The sequence below is a fragment of the Corvus brachyrhynchos genome, unplaced genomic scaffold, assembly GCF_000691975.1.
Source record: "Corvus brachyrhynchos isolate BGI_N302 unplaced genomic scaffold, ASM69197v1 scaffold466, whole genome shotgun sequence".
Lineage (NCBI taxonomy): Eukaryota > Metazoa > Chordata > Aves > Passeriformes > Corvidae > Corvus > Corvus brachyrhynchos.
The window spans coordinates 813,806-828,910 of record NW_008238635.1 but is presented as its reverse complement, the minus strand read 5'-3'; the positions used below and the strand labels follow the sequence as shown (position 1 = coordinate 828,910).

The 15,105-nt window shown below is 44.1% G+C and overlaps 2 protein-coding genes across 2 annotated transcripts in view; one reads left to right on the top strand and one right to left on the bottom strand.

Moving 5' to 3' along the window:
* The first annotated feature begins 6,750 nt into the window (after positions 1-6,750).
* MRPS14 (mitochondrial ribosomal protein S14) lies at positions 6,751-9,386 on the top strand. The gene is made up of 3 exons (XM_017737416.1): positions 6,751-6,852; positions 7,447-7,605; positions 8,884-9,386. Exons 1-3 carry the CDS (start codon positions 6,808-6,810, stop codon positions 9,064-9,066), a joined length of 387 nt encoding a protein of 128 aa, XP_017592905.1. The 5' UTR covers positions 6,751-6,807; the 3' UTR covers positions 9,067-9,386.
* A 2-nt stretch (positions 9,387-9,388) lies between these two features.
* CACYBP (calcyclin binding protein) overlaps positions 9,389-15,105 on the bottom strand; it is a 6,269-nt gene continuing 552 nt past the window's right edge. The window contains exons 2-5 of the mRNA XM_017737415.1: positions 14,674-14,770; positions 14,034-14,133; positions 12,628-12,722; positions 9,389-10,921 (exon numbers count right to left, since the gene is read on the bottom strand). Of these exons, the coding sequence (XP_017592904.1) occupies positions 10,762-10,921; positions 12,628-12,722; positions 14,034-14,133; positions 14,674-14,770 (452 nt within the window). The 3' untranslated portion in view covers positions 9,389-10,761. The remainder of the gene's footprint in view (positions 10,922-12,627; positions 12,723-14,033; positions 14,134-14,673; positions 14,771-15,105) is intronic.

Below are 15,105 nucleotides of genomic sequence, written 5' to 3'. Positions count from 1 at the left end.
CACCCACTTAATATCTGTTTTGCAGGTCACTTTGGTGCATCTCTCTTCAAGCAAGATAATCGCAGACACCAATGAAAACAAGGTATGGATTTCAAGATTCAGTCTACAATTCCTTACCTGATACCCTTATGTCATATTTGGATTAGGTATTAGGAAAAAAATGTCTTTACTGAAAGGGTAAACTCACACAGGGAGCGGTGGAATCACCACCCCTGGATGGATTTAAAAGACATGTACATATGGCACTTGGACATGGGTTAGTGAAGGGCTTGGCAACACTGGATCAATGGTTGAACTCAATGGTCTTAGAGGCTTTTCCAAGCTTAAAAATTCTATGATTCTATCCATAAAATAAGGGAGTCATCACTGCTGCTTATACCCAAGCAGTAATTTGTTTCCTTCGGTTTTCCACCTCCATTCAGCACTTATCTGCATTTAATGTATATTAAGTGAAATGGAGGGGAACAAGTAGTACCTTGCTTTGTGAACGCAGGGCTCCTTCCCCATCTCTCCCTCTTGGCTTGCAGATGCCTATTTCTGACCAAAGATGCAGCTTTCCCACCCCGACCCATCCTGTCCCTCAAAGGGACACAGAAACTAGCTACACCTTTCTTTTTCTCCTCTGCAGACTTCCGAAACAAATCAAATCATATGAGATTGCTTCAAAGCTTTGAACAAACTTACGTCTAAATTCTACAGATTCTCATCACAGTCCACTGCAGGAAACCCCCAAAGCTTGGTTTTGTGGGGTTTACTTCCAAACCCCTGGAGATGAGGTCCCCAAACAGACAGATGCATGCACAAAATCCCTTTGCTCAGCACCTAGTGATAGCATTCTGGCTTGTAACATAATGTCATGACTAATTAGGGCTTCACTGGAACCACAAATTGAGCTCGTATTTTCCTGGGCTCAGAGATCATTCCAGAGGAAAAACCCCTGGACACAAGCATTTCTGTCAAGCATAATGAAAGAGAACAACTTTTCTGGCTTCCTCATCATATAATAAAGAGATTTTTTCCCTGCCGTTAAAAAGAATGGGTTTAACTGACTTTTTGTGGAGAATATAATGTCATACATATAACTGGCAGTAACAGCAGATTAGGGAAAGGACTGATTTAGGAAAGAATGCCTAATAGTCAGATCTACCAGGCACAGAATATTCTCCTAAGGGAAGGGATGAAAGAAACCCTGTTCACATCTTTTCAATTATTGCAGAAGAAAGCATGGGATGATCAAAGCTGGAGAGAAAGTGGAATATTTGTGTGAAAGATTCGAACAATCTAACTCTACAAGTCTTTTTCCATCCTACTGCTCCGTGCTTGAAGATTCAGGGTATAGGCCTTCTATGTATACATGACATGGAGATAGGATTCAGGAGAGAAAGAGGGACTTGGAGTCACAGATGAAGGAAATGCAGGTCTAGGACAGCTCCATGGTTGCAGAAGAGAGAATTCTAAGACTGAGAAATGGGGCAGAGTTGACTATGCACATATCCAAGCCACAGAGTTATACAACACAACACTAGAAGCAACACACATTAAAGCAAGATAGCCAGAATAAAATGAGGCGTCGTGAAAGGAGCCATGGGCCAAGTTTGAGACCTGAGCTTTTTGAGTACCAAGGGAAATACAGAGTGTGATTTTTTTGAGCACAGCCTTCTGCATGCTAAAGCTAGAATGGAACTGCCACGTGTATCACAGCATTAGAGACAGGAGAACTAGCAGATCCCTAATTACCTAGTTAGAAAACTGGCACGTTCAAGCATCCTAAAGCCAGGGAGGTTTCTTGAGGAACACAAAAGGAATGACAAATACTAGAAGGCATGTCAAAAAGCCCTTTGCAAGTTCACAGAAGCACTGCTGATCTCCAAACAGCCATCACTTCAATAACTCTCTACAAGAACAGCAACAGGCCTGTCTGACCAACACTTTTAGTCTGAGGAGACACAAGCATTACCGGTGATCAGTGTTCATCATAAGCTCTGCCCTCAAATGGATACTGACCGCTGAATTCTGTTTAAAGCATGGACATGACAATGCAGGAGCAGGGGAGTGTGTGGCAGCAGCCTGTGGAGAGAAGCAAAGGCACCTGCAGAGCACATGGCAAAGCTGTGTGCTCAGACACAGCAGCAGATGCAGCAGCACAGAAGGTGATAAACCAGCTCATCCCTCACTAAGTTGGAAAGCAGTCATGCTCCTTAGCAATAAAGTCATGCTCTTTTAGCAATAAAGAACGACACGAGTTAGTGCACCCAAGAGCACAACTCAGTCATTGGGGGCTATTAGCCTTTGTTGGCAGTCAGGCAAAAATAAAGTAGGGGCTCAAAACGAGCACAAAATGATGATACTGCTACTCAGACACTAAGATGTCCAGCCCATTTTCCTTCAGTTTTACATATTTTTCTTGGCGAAGTATTTGGCTGAGACAAGTTGCTAGTTTTACATAAGTATATACTTTGCATAAGTATAATTTAGTTTAACCAACTGGATTATTTGTCTTTATTTTCTGTGATAAAACTGCTCTACTGTTCCAAACCTCAGCTGCCTTAGAAAGCTGTGCATCAGATCTGCGTTTCTCTGGGATTGGGCACAGAATCCATTCCATGCAGCTCCTGTAATAAGCCAGCCAGCACTCTGTTTTCAGTATTATGCAATCTTCATTAAATTAATGCTTGCAATTAGTGCAACCAATGACTGCCAACAAAAAATGCAATCATTAGCTTGGGAAGATTGTTTCTTTTGCAGGTATCTCCCTTTTTTTTTTTTTACCAGACTGAATGAACCTACTTTCCACTATAAAAGTTTGGGATTACTCAAAATAATTAATAAAAACCCAGAATTATAATCACCCAGAGAGATACTGTGCTTCTGGATTCATTCTTTTATTTATATTTTCTTTCATGCTAATTTTTCTGCAAGATCTGATAAGCAAGGTGTATTAACTGTTCATATGTGCATGAGAGATTGCTTTCAAAACCCTACATACTCATGTGCAGAGAGGTTTAACAGCCTATTTTCTCATTACTATAAATATGCACTTTGTTATAAGTTACCTAGCTCCCTTCTCTTCAGTAAGTAGCTTTCAGTTTAAGTCAGTCTTTCCTGAAGCAAATCGTTGTTCTGCTGCCTGCAAAGCTCAAACATTTTTTAACTCCTGTATTGGATTGATTTTACTTATCCAATGACTGACATTTTTATTATAAAAAAGATAATCAATAAGGTACTTTTATTACGAAAATAGTGATAAATTTCATTTTAGGTGCTAAAAACTTAAGACTCATAGAATCCTGGAATGGTTTAGGGTGGAAGGGACCTAAAAGACCCTCTGGTTCCAGACCCCTGCCATGGGCAGGGACACCTTCCACTAGACCAGGTTCCTCCAAGCCCCGTCCAACCCAGCCTTGAACACTTCAAGGATGGAGCAGCCACAGCTGCTCTGGGCACCCTGTGCCAGGGCCTGCCCACCCTCACAGGGGAGAATTTCTTCCTAATATCTTATCTAACCCTATGCTCTGGCAGTTAGAGCCATTACCCTTTATTCTAACTTCTATTGGCTTTCAGCCCCGAGTCTGTGAGAAGGTGCACAAGAAGGGCCTCTGGATGAGAAAATACTGAGCAATTACTAAAGAGTGCCTGTTACAATTATAAGATGTGTGTGGTCAAATTCCAGCACGATCTCACAACAAAAGAAGGGCTTTTAAAGCATCTACTGTCACACACAAATCAGAGCCTAAAGTGCAAATTATTAGGAACAAGTACTCTAAAAAGAAACCCTTCTAGGTTAAACCCTACCTCCATTAGATGCAAAGGCAAAACTCCCATTTATATGAGCAGACACGTAGTTTCTATATGGTTGGAGGAGATAACCTAGGAAAGCCTAAGCCCTTCAAAATGGGCTTAAAAAACCCCATATAAATACTCCTGTACATTTTGTAAAAATCATACATGCCCATAATACAGGGTTATTGATGTTTGTGTAAGGCTTCAAAATCCTTGGAGAGCATCTGCTCTAAGAAGTCAGAGACAAACTGAGTTTTTCCCTCAGGACAAACAACGGGAACCTCAAAGGAAATAAAAATACTTTTCTCTTACCTGTCAAGTACTTTCAACTGCCTGGTTCAGAGCCCTTCTGATGCAGACACCACTTGCAGAGGTAATCTGAGCACGCCAAAAAGTGACCAAATCCTCTCCTCTTCCCCACTCCAGCTGCAAATCAGCAGCAGTTCCTGCAGCGAATTTAAGAACCCATGGAGCAAACGAAAGGAACCAATAGAGGCCTCGGGGCGTTTCCCTCTTACAAACCACCTAAGGAGCACGCTGGGCTTGAGAATGATTCCCCTGCTCAGTAGTCTTCTTGCCCATCAGCAGTTTCAGGAATAAACACTTCCCACTTGTTTTATGCTCTGCTACTAGTCAAAAGCCAGAAAGCCTCTCCAGCTCTATACATCGGTCTGCAAGCATCACAGGATTGTTACTGAGACTACTGTATTAACAAGCACATTTGTAGTATTAATGATGAGAAATTCAGGTGGAGTACATCAGAAAATAGAAAAATATGTTGAACTCAGCAGCAGATAAACACTACATTTATTCAGCACAGTACTTTCAAAAATCCCTCAAGAACTACCCACGCACTTATTTAGCCAGGTGCATTACTGAGCCCAGTTTTTAGCTGACAAACCCTCAGATTCTGGACAGTTCCTTCGATTTACTGCAACCAGAAGCTGTGCTGAGGGAGCTGAAGATGGCAGCAGCCTGAGGGATATCAACATGCATCATTAATCCTTGCCAGTCTCAGCTGGGGAAGTGCCAATCACACAGGTGATGCTGTTGAGCAAGTGAGGGAGTCAGCCCTGACTGAAGAAATAGTCCTTCCCATTCTCACCAGTTCCTCCCACATCTGGACCATCTAATAAACACAAAAGGGGAAGTGATACAAAATACTGTAGATAAGAATGCATGCTGTAGCATCCAAATCCCCTTTGATCACATCTATTTTATCTGCTCTGCTGATATCCTACCAAATTAACTTTACCCTCTGGAAAGCTAGAAAAATAGCAAGTTATAGACAATTACATCAGAGAATAAAGCTTGAAATGCTCCCCTTGCAAACAGCAGAAAGCTACTTCCAAGCCAGCCATGGCATCAGCACAGCTCATCATCAGGAAACACGGTCACAAACAGCCCAGGTTTTGAACGGGATGCTCTCAGAGGGTTGCAGCCCACAGGCTGGGCATGCTGAGCCCTTTCTGCTGCTGCAGTTTCCCCTCCATAGACAGACCCTCACACAAGTTTAAGAGCAGACTTTTTGTTTCTCAGGATATGAAGGAAGAAAAAGGAGTTAGGAAACGAGGGCAATAACCAGCATCTCACCTCTCTGTGGCTCATAAGACCCATATAAAGCAAGGAGAAGAGAAAACAGCTTTGAATTTGTAGGTTATTGCTGTGTGAACAAGTATTAGTGGTTTCAGCTGGGCATATATGTAGGACAGACACCTTCAGGGTAGTTAACACCTGGGCTGACAGAAACTGAACAGTCTGTGAAGAATTAACAACTTCACCAGCACCAAAAATGGCCTTTCCACTGACTACCATCAGCCCCGGTGGGTAAGTTCCTAGGAAAGCTGCTGACTGTAGCATAGATAATAAAATTTGATTAGCCTGCTAACCTGGCCACTTCTTCCAGATTATTACATACTTCTGGAGCAGTATAATACACCAAACATCTAAGTAAAACAATTAGCACACAGACAACAAGCAGCTTGACAAACTGAGACAGCTTCTTTTAAATGACTTTTTGAATGTAGCTAATGAGCTGATACAAGCAGAAAGTTTAATCAAAACTATGAATTCAACATCAAAACCTTGATGCATGTTCTTCCTGAAATCAGGACATAGACATATTTTACACTCTACCTAAGCAAAGTTCCAGTTATTGAAACAGGACAGTTTCCCTCACTGAACAAGAACAATGGATGCAGAATTCCCCATTTGTTCTTCTCTGTTTGCGATTATGATTATTCAGTGTTGTCTGCAAAGGGCTGTAACTTTCCCGAAGATTTGGATATTAGCAAAAGTTTCTTCCCCCAGAGGCTGGTGGGCCACTGGGATATGCTCCCTAGGGAAGTGGTCACAGCACCAAGTCTGCCGGAGTTTGGACAATGCTCTCAGGCACATGGTGGAGTTCTTGGAGTTGTCCTGTGCAGGGCCAGGAGTTGAACTCGATGATCCTTATGGCTCCCTTCCAATTCAGGATATTCTATGGTTCAAAATTCGTTAAGTGGAAAAAAACCCCTGCAAACCACAGGTATAAATTTAGGAACAGTCCTGGGTGATAAACAAGCAAAAAAACCGTAAGAAGCAGAACTAGCCCAGCCTTTAGTGGAGCTGCTGGCAGATCTCTGTCCCGCAGCAGGACAAGTGGTCAGGACGTGCTGTTCCAGACAGGGACCCCACAGCGGAGGGACGATGCCTCTGCGTCAATTCTCCTATTGGGACAACTTTCCCTGTTTTTTTTACAGCCGTTCCCCTTCAACCTGGGATACCTTTGCTGCACCCAAGGCCGGCCCCTGACGTTTCCGTGGCAGATTCAGCCGCCTTTACTGACGGGTGGTGCCAGCGAGCCCTGCCATCACCTCTGAGACACACACACAGCACACCCCCCAGAGGCGGGTGGGGCTCTGGCCCCATTCCCAGCCGCAGAGCGTTGGAAATCCCGAGCACATCGGGACTGCAGCGGGACGGAGGCGGAGCGGCCTGAGGGCCCTCGCCCGCCGTGACTGGGCGCCCGCGCGGTGCAGCGACAAGATGGCCGCGGCCGCGCTGTGCTGGGCGCTGAGGGCGGCTCGGCAGGGCAGACCGACTCCCTCCCTTCCATTCCTCCTACCCTGCTTCCCTGTGTCTCTCTGGGGCCCCGTCCGCCCGGCCGAGGCGCCGGGGAACGCGCAGGGGAGATCCGGGTAGTGTTTGACCGCTGCGGGCTCGGCCCCGGCCCCTCGGGTCCGGTGTAGCTTGGGGCTCTTTGTGTCTCCGGCATCGTTAAGCTTCTGGATCACATATTACACTTTTTACACCTCATCGCTGCCTACATCTTCCTCACGAGGGGCGGTACCGATCTTTGCTCTCTGTGACGAATAGCAGGACCCGAGGGAGCGGCTGGATATTAGGAAAAGGTTCTTCCCCCAGAGGGTGGTGGGGCACTGACAGGGCTCCCCCGGGAATGGGCACAGCCTCGAGGCTGCCAGAGCTCAAAGAGTGTTTGGACAACACTCTCAGGCACAGGGTGGGATTGTGGGGGCCGTGTTGGGGCCAGGTATTGAACTCGATGATACTCGTGGGTCCCTTCCAATTCAGGATATTCCATGCTTTATGGAAGTAACAATTCATACTTGACATGGGCAAACTCTGTGCAACAGGCAGGTATCACAAGTTTCATTTCTTTAATAGGTTCTTCCCTCGCCCTGCCCAAAGCAGGTGCGGAGCTACTACGTGGACTGGAGGATGCTGCGGGACGTCAAGAGAAGGAAGATGGCATATGAGCATGCGGATGAGAGGCTGCGGATCAACGCCATCCGGAAGAACTCCATCCTTCCCAGGGAGCTGCAGGTACCGGCAGCCGCTCCACGGCTGCGCCCAGCCGGAGCACGAGCCCACACGTGGCTCTTGCTGCTGTGGCGTGCTCAGGGCCACGGCCGTCACTTCATCGATCCAGACGGCTGTCCCAGGTCACAGGCACAGAATCATGGCATATTCGTAGTGACCTCAGCCTTTTGGGGGTGTTTACAACAGCAGTCAGCTGACTGGAGGTTGTGCACATTGGGGTGTGGGGTTTTTTGAAACCAGTGCTTCTTGTAACAATAAATACAGTGAAGTCACAGTCCCCACCTCCCCCCCCCCACTGCCCCTAACATACATTCACAAACCTATTTTCTTTACTTCCAGTAATACAGAATAATAAATAAACTCTAGATTTTTTTTCTTATTTAAAAATCTGAAAGCCTGACCCAGCCAAAACCACTAATCTGTTCAATTAGAAATATTTAATTTTACTTCCTGCCTGAGCTGTGTGTGAAACCTGCATGAGATTTGGTGTTAAAACTGTTCTTAAAAATTCACTGCCTTGCATTCAGTCTGCCTTACTAAGCACCAAAAACATTTGCAAGTATCAGATTATTCCTGTGTGTATTTGATCTGGGCATGATACTTACACATCCTGGGAGAGAAAGTGTATGAATTTGTTTGTATATATTGACTTTACTGTTCTCTGGGCAAATTTGACTGGTGCTAGATGTCCTTACGAGGCAAAACCAAGAAATACAGAAAAAAGCCCCAAAGAAAATCCTGTAACACCTTCCAAAGCCCCCTATATGAGATCCCTTTTACTGACATCAAAGCATACAACCTTGGAGGCAGTTAGTAAACAACATATATTTAAATTCAGCTCATCTGAAAGGACTAGCCTACCCCACAGCAAGGAGAAAGCCAAGTGGGTTTTTGACTATAATTCCTGGCTTGAGGTTATTCAGTCTGTAATAAGGTTAAATTTTGGGTCTCTTAGAGGGCTAGCCCACCTTGCAACAAGGATAGAGACAAGCTGATTTGACTGGTTATAATTAGCAGCTTGAGATTGTTTTGTCTGTGTAATAAGATTAATTTGGGGGTCTCCATGTGGATCCGTTTACATTCACTGTTGCAATGCCCAGAAAGAAAGGGCTGAGTGAGGAAGAGAGGTGAAAAGTTCCCAATTAAATAGCAAATTCATGAGGTGGTAGAGAAGCTTGTGATGGTACCTATTCTACGTCTGGATTTTGAGGTCTGGCAGTAAGGCCCCTCTGAATCCTGGGGAACACAGATAAACTCTTATGCTGTGGTCTTCTGTTGTAGGAAGTGGCTGATAAGGAGATTGCCGCCCTGCCCCGGGACAGCTGCCCCGTGAGGATCCGGAACAGGTGTGTCCTGACGTCCCGCCCGCGAGGGGTTAAGCGGCGCTGGAGGCTCAGCAGAATTGTTTTCCGCCACTTTGCTGACCATGCTCAGATGTGCGGTGTACAGAGAGCCATGTGGTAATAATCACCACGTGGATGTGCATTCAGGCAGAAGAAACAAACCAGGCTCATTTGTGTGTGCTATTAAAGCAGGACTGTCCTGCCACAGAATCCAGCACCAATGTCAAACTAATAAGGGAAGGGTGAGAAGTTGTGCTGATTCATTAAACTCACTGGATTAGAGCTGGTATCAGCTGACAAGCAGCAGCACAACTGCACTGAACTGGTCCGTGTGAGAGGCAGTTTGATTGTGAGAAAAAAGTCACTACGTGATGGTTGCAGAACTAAGCTGAGGTTTGTGGTATGGGCAACATTAGAAATAAAGACATACAGCACAAGGCATGTTGAAGCATTTTTTTTTTTGCCACCGTACGGTAAGTTCATCACGGTAATTTGGGTAAAAACAAATAAAACTGCACAACAGGGCAAAGTGGTATTCTGCCATGAACAAGGGCAAGCACAGAGTAGGAATAAAACATGGCCTCAAGTTTAGATGCTCTTGCTATGCAAACTAAATACATATTAATGAGCAGATGAAGTGGCTAAAGGACCTGTTAGAAACTGTGCTGGTATTTCTCCTGTTCGTAGTGCAGTGCTTGATCCAATGCTTCAAGAACAAGGTAGCAAGGAAGCCCTAGTCCAGACCCTAACAGGAGAGTAGTGGCTTCCTTGATCCATAGGTAACAACAAATCTGTCCTCAGGAGACACAGGAGGTGGCAGGAAGGACACAATTAACAACAAGCTTGCTGCTAAGGTCACGTTTGCCCTGTACTCTTCTTCAAAGCAGTGCAGTAAAGGGGGGCAGTGGCTGCTCTGTCCCCCTCCCCAGCATGGGCCTGGGAGGTGGCAGTAAAAAGGCCAAATAGCAGTAGCAGCAAACTGACAGCAACCCATCACACCCAGCTGAGCCATGTTTTGGTGGATAAGCCATCTTAATATACTTCTTACTCTCTTACCTTAAAACCCTTTTGAAGTCAATGGAGAAAGTAGAGCTTAATCCTCGTTTCCTACTTTACTCTGCTAGAGCCAGGGCAAGCTCCCTGTCCAGCATCACAGCTCACTGCTCCTGCTGATGACTGCATCCTGACTGATGCCATCTCAAAGACATCCAGGATGCTCCCAGCTGGCACAAGCACTTTGACTTCCAAAGTTAATAGTAATACTAGACAGTAATAGTTTCTGAGAATAATTATTAAATTTGAATACCACATGATTAACACCATATTGTTTCTGCTTAACTATCAAGTGCTTAGGATGTGGTTCTGCTTTCTTCAGCAGTTCTCCCTTTGTGACGTGCTTTACAGTTCAGCACTTTCCCGTATTTAATCAAAAAGCTACACCTGGTGAAGTGAGCATGACACTAGCCCCAGCAAGCACACGGGTAACAGCTGCCAGTGGCAACAGAAGCCTTGACCCATCCTAGTTTAAGATTCCTTTACTTTTACACTCTGTTCTCAGTCTCACAGCACTCCCCACTCATCTGAGATGCTTTTTCAAGGAGGGGTAAGGACATATACCCTAAGCTTCACTCCTCAGGAAATGCTGAACCACTTGACTGACGGAAATGCTTTATAAGCTATTTTATTTAAATATTTTCTCCAACCTGAAATGGAAAATGACTGTCTTTGCTTGGAAGAAGGTTATGTAAACGATGATCTTTGCAGCACAGCGTGTCTCACATGGAAGATCAGTTTTAAGGCGGCCCTTAGAGTACTTTCAGATATCCATTGGTATGTCCCCTTTGTACTGCTTTTCTCTGCTTTCAACCCAGGCCTTATTGATGGTGCGCTTCATCTCATCGTCCCCTTCCGCGTACATCTTTTTTAAAATGTTCATAAGCCCTTCACTAGGATCTGCGGTGTCATAGGCAGCCTTCCTGCAAGACGGATACATGAGAAGGTCAGGTACACCCAACAGACTTAAATGCTGCTATTTGTTTGAAGCATCCTGGTAACAGGACTTTTGCTTTGGCAAAGTCTTTAGATACGGCTGTCTCAGTTTCCAAATAGGAAGAATCCTAAGAAGCACCCTTAAACCAAGTGCAAGTTGAGTAGTATACCTAGAGATGTCCCATGGGGTGGGACAGTATTTTGATGGGAAACATTTTGCAGTAAACATGATCCTGGAAACACTGCTCAAAATTAACTGTAGGAAGCAGAAGTGAAATACAGCAGACACAGGAAGTGCCAGTACCTGCCTTGTGTTATGTGACAAGTGAATAAAAAGCGAGAAATGACCACATCAAGCTTTTTGGAGAGACCACATTCATAACCCAAAAGGCTTCTTTTCTGCTTCCCATTTTTCAGATGATCTCCAGAAGTTAACTGACTTTGTAACACATTGCATTTCAAAGCAATTTTTTCAGGTGACAAACAGTGCCACCTGCAGTCAGCAGCCGTGGAGGACATGGCCCGTGTGACCCGACTATTATGTAATGCCCTGTGGCAAAAGTCCTCTTTATCCCATTTCCCGAAATCCTGTAGGTAGTTCCTAGTGCAGTCTAGCTCAAAAACAGAGCAGATGAAAACAGATCAGCAGAGGGAGCAATTTCCTCGTGCTCAGGGCTAACCATCGGCTGCACAGACCCTGACTGGGACCAGCATTTCTGGAGCCGTTCATTTGACAAACAGAAAATCTTCAGGAATTCTCTGCACAAGATACAGGTTTAACCAAGTGATCCTGTCCCTCCAGAAAACTGCATTAATTGTCAAGTCACTTCCTCCTAAATCTCCTGTGATGCCATTTCAGTGGAGAAGGTTGTTATGCCCTAAATTCACGTACTTATGGCTAATCAGTTTTAGCAAAACACCCTAAAAACATACACAAAATGAATTGTTGTTGGCAGGGATAACATTCTCAATAGTGTTTTCATGCTTCAAGGTAGCTGTACATGTAAAATAACATGAAATCATTATATTATATACTTACATATATATATATATATATTTTAGAAAGTCTCTTGTCCCCAGGTGTCTCCTGCTGTCATTTACCACCCTCATACCTGTGTATGTCTAAGCTGCCTGCTGCTCCCAAGCACTTGGAGTGTTACAAACTGGCTTGAGACTTTGGATAATCATCTAAGTAAACAAAGACCTGTTTTGCCAAAAGCACGCTGGGATTTTTGTGCAGGCACTTCACACACAGGTAACAATGATTACTTTGACCAGTAGAGCTGCAGGGGATATATCCACGTATTTCTATATAATACACACTTTATCTAAAAACAGTCACCTCACTAATGCAGTTTTTGCCATGAATGCAGCCATCAAAATGCAAATGAATCTTTAGTTGGTTGATTCCCTTTAGAATTCTCACTGCAGGTCTTCCCTATCATATGTCCTATGATGCAGCCTTCATCATTAGCAATAAAACAGCTACTCAGAGTGTGTTTCTTCCACTTGCAGTCCTACAAGTACCAAAACAAATCCCAGCCTAACGATCCTCAAACATCTCAGGGCCTGTCCCCCAGACCAACAATCCTCAGAATAACTGCACAGTTGGCACAGATCTCTCCCAATAGTCCTAAAACAACACAGAGAACAAGAAATGAAAAACAAGATGGAGGGTTGAAAAGACACTTACTCTTTCTCTTTGCTTTCTTTTTCCACTTGAGTGAGACAATCCCATTTTTCCTCCCGCTTCTTCTTACACATCACAAGGACCATGTCTGTCTTTATCTGTATGGTGAACAGCAAGGCATGAAGGGATGCCAGTCAAAATAAATAAGGTTAGCTCACAACATAAACCTTTTCCAGACTCACAAATTCCTGAAACATTTCTCTCAGCTATCCATTATTATGTAGCATACTGAAATTATAGCATGTACTCAGCCTCCAGGTACAACTGTTAACTTCCCTGTGGACAATTTATATATGTGGTTAATGTAATGCTAGCACAGGCCCACAGTACCAATACAGAAGAATGTAAAGTGCTGCAGGAACACCATTCAGTGATTTAAAGGATGCCCAAGTACCCAGAACTGCCTGGTAAAGAGTGACTGTATTTATTAGACTTCTCCAAGCATACCAAGTTCAGGTAGAGGCTCCTCCAATTTATTTCTCCAAGGATAAGAAGCTAGTTTTAGGGCATTGCTTAATCTCACAACACATCTGCAAGTTACAAAGCCTGTTTACTTGCAACCCTGACCTAAATTTCACAAAGAACTCCTGTGTGCCACAGCAGACAAGGGTCTACTGCAGCTTTAGCTTGGCTTAACAAGTACATGACCACTGCTCGCTTTCACACCATGTTAAAAATCACCACAGCATCACTCTCGATTATTTCAGCTGGTTTAATTTCACTCTCTACTCATTTTAGGCCAATTTCCAATTGAACCAGTAGTTCTTCGCATCTGATGTCACTAAGTACAACACAGAACTCACAGGAGGTATGTGACACATCTCTAAGCCTGGAAAGGTGCCACAAGTAGCAGAGTATGGGTATCACCAGTCAGCAGCAGTAAAATGTGACTAGTTGTCCTGGTTTTGGCTAGGAGAGTTAATTTTTTCTCTTACAAAATTAACCTCCTGCTAGGGTTAAACCACCATACCAGTGTTCAGTTCTGGAGCAACACCATTACCAAGGTTCCAGACTTTGCTTTGGGAATTAAGCCTATTTAAGCTTCCCAAGATTTCAGTCTGCTGACAAATCTCTTAGAATCGCAAAGAATTTCTCAGAGGTATTTAAAAGCACAAAGATGCAAATGAATGCTTGGTGGTATTTTCTGCTTAATTATTTCTGAAATCCTGTTGGTGAGCTATTAAAAAAAGCTCACAATATCCAGACATGATCTCCTGAAATAGGATTCCAGAGACTAATTCTGCAGTTATGACAATCACAGATTAGTAAGACTCATGTTCACAGTGCAGAGACTTAGCAGCAGAAGAGAGGGACTGAACGTTAGAACTGAGTCTCCTGAACTAGTCAGGCAATGAACGTGATACTTCGTGAGGGCCCTAAATTACCTCTAACAGATGAGGTGCACTGACCTTTCTAGAGCTGCCTTCCACAGAGATGGGCTTCAGGAGGTTGTTGAAGGTCATGGTGTAGTTCTTCCCGTTCAGATTCTTCACTAGCAGATCAAATGACCTGGACCCAGGAAGTGAAGGGAGGAAAGGCACAAATACTCCAATTGTTATATTGTCTGGAAACCCTTTAGCGGGTGTATTTTATAGGAAAGCAGGTGTACTTCTTGGGAAAGTACAAGAACTACTATTCTGGTACTACTCTGGTAGTACCTCAAGGCTAACAGGCTTGAATTACTTTATTCCCAGGGCTCTAAAAATGTTCAGTTCAATTTTGACAGAGAAATTAAAAGGACCAATCCAGACTTCACAACAAATCAAGTTCTTTAGGATCCTTTCTACCTCAATGATCCCCTATAACCTTGGAAAAACAAATTTCCTTAATGTACACCTCAGTTCTATCACCACAAATACCCAGGGCTAACACTATGTGCCATGTCAAGCATGGTGAGGTGCACCTCTAAAATGAAAACACCCTGATACCCTCAAGTGCTACTAAAAGTTAATACAGTTTGAAGTTTGAAAAAAGGGAGTGGAGAAAAAAAAAGGCTGATGCAACAGTCCTGCATTTAAGTGTTCTTGTTGTGGTACAAGATGAACTCACCTCTCTGTGAAATTCACCTGCACATTCTCAGCTGGAAGCTTCTGGACACCATTTAAAGAGATGTAAATCTTAACAAACTTATCTGACTGATCCCAACCTGGAAGTGAATAAAAGAGAAAAAGTTCTCCCTTTCCTTCATAAGCTTCCCCCACAAAGCCCCCTAAAATGACTAGCATCTTTGCCTTACTCAAACAATTTTCAGAGCAATAAAGGGAAAACATGAATTATTCAGAAATAACTTGAAAGCAAAAGGAGGTCCCCCCATGTAGCCCTGTTCCCTAATCCCTGCAAATGCTGAGAAAACCCTTGTATCAGCTGACGTCAAAAGAGAGCAACCCTGGCTGTGCAGGGGAAGTCAGAGCCAGTTGTTTGCTCCTGCTGCAGTTTCCTTGACCCACTTCTTCCCCTACACCCTGCATCTTGAGCAATTCC

Excerpts from the sequence above, each read along its gene's own strand:
- MRPS14 (XM_017737416.1), top strand. The coding sequence starts at position 6,808 with ATGGCCGCGGCCGCGCTGTGCTGGGCGCTGAGGGCGGCTCGGCAG. Across the intron at positions 6,853-7,446 it reads CGCTGAGGGCGGCTCGGCAG|GTTCTTCCCTCGCCCTGCCC; the intron begins GGCAGACCGACT and ends TTTCTTTAATAG. Across the intron at positions 7,606-8,883 it reads TCCTTCCCAGGGAGCTGCAG|GAAGTGGCTGATAAGGAGAT; the intron begins GTACCGGCAGCC and ends CTTCTGTTGTAG.